This window comes from Cupressus sempervirens, chromosome 4, assembly GCF_028749045.1.
Source record: "Cupressus sempervirens isolate cs-2001-9-10 chromosome 4, ASM2874904v1, whole genome shotgun sequence".
Classification (NCBI taxonomy): Eukaryota; Viridiplantae; Streptophyta; class Pinopsida; order Cupressales; family Cupressaceae; genus Cupressus; species Cupressus sempervirens.
In genome coordinates, this window is record NC_143121.1 from 711,229,078 (window position 1) to 711,237,390 (window position 8,313).

General features: G+C 33.5%; 1 protein-coding gene across 1 annotated transcript; it reads left to right on the forward strand.

The window, feature by feature from the left end:
• Nucleotides 1-2,790: 2,790 nt before the first annotated feature.
• On the forward strand, nucleotides 2,791-6,874 carry LOC149563256 (taxadiene synthase 1, chloroplastic-like). Its single transcript, XM_089823992.1, has 13 exons — nucleotides 2,791-3,042; nucleotides 3,182-3,488; nucleotides 3,586-3,754; nucleotides 3,932-4,143; nucleotides 4,262-4,382; nucleotides 4,480-4,592; nucleotides 4,679-4,896; nucleotides 5,059-5,171; nucleotides 5,259-5,357; nucleotides 5,457-5,666; nucleotides 5,807-5,945; nucleotides 6,028-6,276; nucleotides 6,572-6,874. The coding sequence occupies exons 1-13, from the start codon at nucleotides 2,791-2,793 to the stop codon at nucleotides 6,872-6,874; spliced, it is 2,505 nt and encodes an 834-aa protein (XP_089680118.1).
• The last annotated feature ends 1,439 nt before the right edge of the window (nucleotides 6,875-8,313 follow it).

Genomic DNA, 8,313 nt, shown 5'->3' on the forward strand with positions numbered 1-8,313 from the left:
AAGTGGATCCAACACTATACAAGAGCATGGTTGGAAGTTTAAAGTATTTGACTGCAACTCGACTAGACTTGATGCATGCAGTAAGTTTAATTTTTAGATTTATGGAAACACCAAAGGATTTCCATTGGCAGGTGGGAAAGAGGATCCTAAGGTATGTGAAAGGTACCAAGGGATTTGAAATTTTGTATACTATAGCAAATGAATTCAAGTTGGTAGGTTATACAGATAGTGATTGGGCTGGAAGTATAGATGATAGGAAGAGCACTTCCGAATATGTATTTCATATGGGATCAGGTGCAATTTCATGGGCATCCAAGAAGCAACCTATTTCTTCTCAATCTACAACAAAGGCTAAATACATAGCAGCAAATGCAACAGCATGTCAAGCTATTTGGTCAAGGAGGATCTTGACAGATTTGAATGAAAAACAAGAGGATGGAACCACAATTTATTGTGACAAAATCTCATCAATTATGTTGTCTAAGAATCTAGTCTTCCATGGGAGAAGCAAACATATAGAGATTAGATATCATTTCATCAGAGAGTTGGTGGAGAATGGGGATATCAAAATGAAATTTTGCAAGTCTGAGCAACAGCTAGTAGACATTTTCACAAAGCCTTTAAGCATTGGAAGTTTTATACACCTAAGAGAGTGTCTTAGTGTAGTTGATTTGGATCAGCAGTGATCCTTATTTGTTTGGCTTGGGACAAAGGGGGAGTGTTGGAATATTAATTACATATAGTCGTTTGCCCTTGGAGCCAAATGCTCACCTACCACCTGACGGACTGCAGAACAGACAGAAAATTGAATGAGGGTAGGTAAGTTTTCAAATTTGCAAATGAGGGGAAAAATATTTTTGGCAGAAAACAAAAGGAATGACTAACATTCATTTGATAAGAGAGAAGCCAATTTGAGCAGATTAGAAGTTGTAGAGAAGAGTAGAGAAGGAAGAAGAAAGAAAGTGATTAGCAAATCAGTTGTTGCAGAGACAGAAGGAAATTCATTTCATGCCTGCAGTTGCACGTCCTTTTTGTGTCATTCTGTAAGTTCGTAGTTTATTGTGTGATTCGACCTGTGAAGCAGTGATTGCTCCAGGTGATATTGTATGCATCCATTAGAGCTACAAATTTAAAGTTAAAAGTTTGAAGTTTCACCAGTTTAAAGTTTTAGGGTTATTTTAGGGTTTTTCTACAGTTTAAGCCGAGCTCACTCAGCATTCATTGGTGCCAAGTTGCCCTTTGAGTGTCGAGTTCACTCGACTCCTTCATGTGCCAAGCTCACTCAACACCCTCCTGTCACTTGGCTCCTTAAGTTGCCGAGCAAAACTGGCACTCGACAATAGTTAGTGCTGAGTGAAATATTAAAGTTGTGATTTATTTTTATTCATAGTTTTTAGGTTGAAGCTCTTTATGCTCATTTTAGATTAAAATTAAAATGTAGAAATTCCTATTCAAAAACAGAAAATTTAAGAATTTTGGTATTAGAAAATTCCAAACTCAATTCAAAAACACAAACATACCCTAATTTCAATTGCATCTAATTTTCTTAGAACGTGCAATTTGACTTCCTACATAGCTCCAAGAATTACATGGTCCAATTCATCTGATATCATTTCCCTAGGAATATATATTTAGCACATGGTCACTAGACCTAGAGATGCTTTGTAATGGGAATGCCTTTTTAATAGTTTACAACCATGAACTTCCCAATTCTTCAGATTCTCAGGAACGTGGGGTTGAATAGAAATGTGATTTGCCTTAGAAAATTCTATTGTTTCTTTTTCATAACCATTTTACCTTGAAAGGATTTTAAGATTACATCTAAAAACATAACATAAAAATTAAAAATAAAAAAAATAAAAAATAGGTAGAGAAATTTTTATATCAACCATCTTACACCAAAACCTCATAAAACATTATTAAATGTAATTCAAGCGAACCATCTTGAATGTATGTCACAAAACCCTACATATTTATTGGCTAAGCTCAGTAACAAACTATTCACTTGATCGATCGAATAGGACACGACTATCCTCGATACAATTTGCACCATTGACTAAATTTGAAAAAACCAAAAACAATTTTTAATTTTTTTTTTTTTCAGCATTTGATCTTCATGATGTATATATTTTGTGATCGAAAATATCAAAATTTTTGAAAAAATTTCATTATGTTTATGTGAATCTCTAAAAGAATCATGGTTAACCTTTTTTTGTCTTTGGTACATTTTGTTTCAAAATTAGCCAACAACAATTGACTATACTAATTGTTCCTACATTAGAAGTCAACGGCCCTTCTTAAATAAGACTTTCAACAAAACGTTCCATTTGTTTATAATTTAATAAATGGGTATCTTATATTGGAATGTGTCCGTTGGGGGAATATTAGCGGGACTGGTCAGCTATCTACACTTCGGCGACCTCTGTTTCTGGGAATTCAGCGGCCCTTCTTGAGTAAGGCTTTCAACAAAACGTTCCATTTGTTTATAATTTAATAAATGGGTATCTTGATTAGCAATGGCTATTTCCATGGGTCTGCTTCCCCATGTACCAAGCCGGTATATTTGGGTCAATGGCTACTTAAGCTTGGATGAAAACGTGTTGTTGAAACAACAAATCAGATTTAAGCATATTGGAGTCAAATGTGGTAGTCTCGCCATCTAATATTTGTTCAGACTTTGAAAAATCATTTATACCATTGCAAACGCTTTCCTATTTATTCCACCCATTTGGTATAGTCACCCATCTCAATTTCTTGTGCTTAATTTGTTAAGGAGCTTGTTAGTGCTCAATGGCTGGAATTTGCATTGATTCATTCTACAAAAGGAGTATATTTGTCCTTAACAAACCCTTCCAGCAACGCTCACTGAATTACAGATCACAACGATGGGTTTCTTGCATTCCCCAAGCAACTCCTTCTGTCAGAACGATGACTTTGGTTGCTGATAACATCAAATCTTCTGTCCCTCGGCGGACTGCCAATTATCACGGTGATGTGTGGAGCGATGATTTTCTGCAGTCTCTCAACACACCATATCATCAAGTAAGAGTCCAGTTTTTATCAGTAATATCTCTGAGATCGATTATGTAACATTTTTTAATAGGATCTATTAATTTGAGAATATGATCTGAAATGTCCATATCAAAAATGGATTGTGGAAAATGATATTTCTTCCTTGCAGGCTCCTTCGTACCAACAGTGGGCCGATAGTCTGGTTGTGAAGGTAAAAGAAATGTTCAGCGCTCTTGAACATGGAGAAATTAGTCCATCAGCTTATGATACCGCCTGGGTTGCAATGGTTCCTGCCCAGGATGGATCTAACTCTCCACATTTTCCTCAAGCCATAAAATGGCTTATCACCAACCAGCTGGAGGATGGTTCATGGGGGCTTCCTTCAACGTTTCTCTTATGCGATCGTTTGCTTTGTACTCTAGCTTCTCTTGTTGCCCTTCTCACTTGGAATACAGGACACGCTAACGTAGAAAAAGGTTATATTTATGTTTGGGTAAATTATTATTATTATGATGTTGTGGTCTTTAGTATTTCAATATTGATATTGAATGCCTTTGTTTTCATCATGTGCAGGTGTTTGTTTCATTCAAGATCATCTGAATTCACTAGAAAAAGAAGAAAGCTTGTCTCCAGATTTTGAAATAATCTTTCCCGCATTGATGAAAAAGGCTGAATCTCTGGGGCTGAGTCTCCTGTGTGATAATGCTTCTTTGATGAACAAGCGAGCGGCGCTTCTCACAGAGTAATAGATTTGTTAATGCTTTTGCAGACAGTTAAAATATTATTTATTAAGACTTGATTCGTAGACTAAAAATCTTAAATAATAAGAATTGTCTTCACTTCTTTCAAGCTTAAATGTTGTATAAAAGTCTGATTCTGTTTACACTTTCTTTTTTCTTATAATTCAACTTACTTGCAGTATCTCCAAAGAGCGAGATATTCCAGTAAACATGCTGAATGCGCTGGAAGGGCTCGAGGAAATAATTGATTGGAAAAAGATAATGGTGTTCCAGAGCAAAGATGGGTCTTTTCTTGGCTCACCTGCTTCCACTGCGTGTGTACTTATAAATAGCGGGGATGAGAGATGCTTTAGCTTTTTGAATAATCTCATGAACAAATTTACTGGGTGTGGTATGTTGCATTTTCTAGTTTTTTTTTGTAGTCATCATTTACTAGTAATTGATTCTTAGACTAGAACTGCTACACTCATTCTTTGATGCTAAACAGTTTAATGCATTTTGTGAAACAGTGCCATGCTTATATCCAGTCGATTTGCTTGAACGACTTTCACTGGTTGACAATATCGAGCGTCTTGGAATAGGTAGACATTTCAAAGAAGAAATCAAAATAGCTCTAGATTATGTTTATGGGTAAGTATGTGCTTAACTATAAGTGTGTTTATAATTATAGTCATATTGTCTTGATTGAAACCATCTTAAATTTCTTACGATGATAAATATGGAGCAGATATTGGAGTGAAAAGGGTATTGGATATGGTAGAGAGAGCTTATTTCCAGATCTGAATACTACATCACTAGGACTCCGAACTCTTAGGGTCCATGGATACAAAGTCTCCTCAGGTGAAAAAACTGAAATTGATACAGTTTAGTTTTTCATTATTATCAAATTGTGTTGATTTATAATACTGACATGGATAAAATCTCAGAGGTGATAAATAATTTCAAAGATGAAAATGGGTGCTTCTTCACCAGTTGTGGCCAGAGACACATAGAGCATAGAAGTATATTGAATCTGCGTAGAGCTTCTGACCTTGCATTGCCTGGAGAAAAGATTATGGATGAAGCTAGAATGTTTTCTTCTAAGTATCTGAAAGAATCACTAAACACAAAGAATATTTTATGCAATGAGAAGATTGCTAAAGAGGTATTCAAACATTATTATCTTTGAAAATTTTGCTTTTCTAATCCAATAGTATATGTTTTCATCACATCATTATCTATTATTGTTATCTATTGTTAGAAGTGGAGAAAAAAAGAAAGAAATAGATTTTACCTGATTTAAATTTTGTATTGCATATGTTTTCAGACAGAAGATGTGCTGGAGTATTCTTGGCATCTAAGTATCTCCATCTTAGAGGCAAGGGACTACATTGATGCTTACGACAATAATCATGCACAACTTAGGAAAACGCTATTCGAGTATGTTTATAATTTTTTTCCTTATATTTTTATAAACATTGGATCGTTCATCCTCTCATATCTTAGGTTTCTTTTTTATTTCAACAGCACGCCATATGTTCATAATTCTTGTTGCATGGAATTAGCCAAATTATATTTCAACATTGAACAATCTTTGCATCAGGCAGAATTGAAACTTCTCTCAAGGTTAGTAATATAAAACTAGATACTATTTTTAAAAATTTGTTTACTGCATAATAATTTAATTAAATTGTAACCATGTTTTTTATATGTTGTATTTTATAGTTGGTGGAAAAAGTCACGGATGACAGAAGTGGACTTTGTTCGACAAAGGATTGTAGAGACATATTTTTCTGTAGGAACATTTGAGCCAGAGTATTCAATGTGCAGAATTAACTTCACAAAAATTGGTTCTTTGGTATTGGTGATGGACGATATTTATGATACTTATGGAACAATGGAAGAGTTGATAACTTTTAGAGAAGCTATAAAGAGGTAATTTTTTAATTTCCTATAACCAAGTTTATAAAAGCTTATTATTATGTTTAGATATAATATCTTCTAGGTGATTTCATAATTCCTAGCCAAATACATTTCGTGAAATCAAGTTGATTTGAGACTTTTATTATGTTTAGATGTGATACCTCCTTGGTAGATGAGCTTCCGGAATATATGAAAATAATCTTCCAAGCATGGTATGAAGTGGTGAATGAAACAAATAAGGAGGCTACAAAGCAACAGGGACGTGATATGCTTCATTACATTAGAAAAGATGTATGTAGTTAAATGACCATCTTTTTAAAAAATTATTGTTTAGTAGTAAAACTTTATGTAAATATACTTCTTGCTAGTGCAGTGGGAGATGTTTGTTGATGCCTCGATGAAGGAAAGAGAGTGGTCAGAAGCTAGGTACATACCAACAATGGAAAAATACCTAAAGACACGTTGTATATCCGTGGGTCTCATTCCATGTGCTTTACATCCAATCTTTTTAATGGGTGAGGTTGTAACAGATAGTGATCTCCCCATCATACATGAATCTTCAAATATTTTTCAGCTTGTTGCCTTGGTATGGCGGCTAAAAAATGATACTGCAACTTCTGAGGTATTTAAACTATCAAGTGTTAAATTTCAATTATTATTTTGTAGACCTATGACTCATCAATAATCTCACTTATTGATGGGTAGCATACTTTAAATTATGAATTTCTTAGGTGGGCCAACTAAAACTAGTTCTAGCATTTCAAATAGAACTACCTATTAGGCCAAATTTAGATGACTAATCTTATAGCATGTCAAAGATTAGAGTGTGTTGTTTAAGGAAATCCTATTTGAACTATCAATAAACAATGAGTAATTTAAATTAAAAAAATTATGATCCTTTTTCTTTTGTTGTGTAGGCCGAGGAGGCTCGAGGACAAGTAAACTCATTTATGGCATGCTATATGAATCAAAACCCAGGTTCTACAAAAGAAGATGCTCTACAGTATTATGAAAAAATTATGGATCACACACTAAATCAATTGAACCATGAGTATTTCAAGTCAATTGTTGAAACCCCAAAATGTGGAAAAAGATTTATTTTTAATATGAGGCAATGTTGTATGCTCCTCTACAAGAACAAGGATGGCTATGGAAGTTCCTCAAATGAGACTAAAGAATATATAAGGAAATCACTCATCGACCCCGTCCACCTATGGTGACAAATATATCATGTTTCATGCCTCTCCATCCATGACAATTATAAAGGCAATCTAGAAGTTATGAAAATGTTAAGCCCTTGAGATAATTGTCAAAATTATGAAATCTAAAGATAGTATCATGAGAAATGATATCTCACTTAGCTAATTTATGTTACCATTAATGTGAGGCCTCACCCTAGCCCATCATAGCATATCATAGTAGTTTATTTGCATTTTAGATACTTTATATTTTGCATTGTAGATACTTTATATTTTGAGACCTTTTTATATGTTGGACTATTTTGGACTGTTACTCAGACTATTTGATACTATGGGACACTTTATTTTATGGTAATCATTTAATGATGTTAGAACTTATTTATAATGCTTGATGAATAGTTACATTTATGTACCTGGTTGGTTATTTTATTAATGAGTAGGAAATTTTGTTTGAATATAAATGTTAGATGGATTATATATATATATATATATATGGAAATCATGAAATGTTGCAAAAGAGTCATATCATGTTTAGATCGATAATGGTAGTAATATATATGCACAATGGTTAGAAATGAAAAAATGTTATTCAATTGAGAAATGCCTTATGCTTTTATTCAATTATGAATATAGAATTGATTGAGGATTTATATGTGCATATGTTTTATTTATCTTGGACTACTAATATGTGGTTCCAGTGTGTAGGAAATATCCATGGTAAAATGGAGAACCAAGACTATACCTTTGTATTAATTGAGATTGCCAAGGTTAGATCTAATGAAGAGATCTTAACCTCGTTGTTAAATATTTTACTTTGTGAACTTAATGTGAATGGATGTCTTAAGTTAGATTCCTTTTTGTAAAAATTGATTTGCCACTTGTAATGTTAAATGTATATTTATAGTGTCACTTGACACTTGTGTTGTTATGTGTTTAAATGGCAAGTCAGGTTGAGTCATTGGCAAAAGACATCCAACCTTATTCCTAATTAGTTAGAAATGTTTAAGTTTTCATCGCCTTGCATAAAATATCTTATGAAGGTTTTAATTAAATTAAAATTTGGATTTCAAGTGTAGGGTGACTTTAGAGGGCTTTGTTTGAGTCTTAGAGTGTTCTTTTAGTGAAATTAAGTTACCTACATGTTAGTTTTATATGTTAGGGCTTTAATTTTAGCTTTACTGGAGTTAAATCTCTTTTCTAACACTTGTAAAATCCCATTTCTTAAGTATTGCAAAAATGGAAGAAGACTTATACAAAATTCCAACCTTATCTTCAGTGAGTGGATAATTCCAACCAAATAGGGAAACTTAGGTGGAGTTAAAGTGTTTGTTCTCTTTCATGATGGAGAAAAATTAGGAATGTTTATCTTTTAGAGGGAAATTGGAAAATAGAGTTGGCATTCAACCACTCTCTATTTCTTGAGAGATTTTCGATTTTGGAGATTGGATTAAGGAAGGATA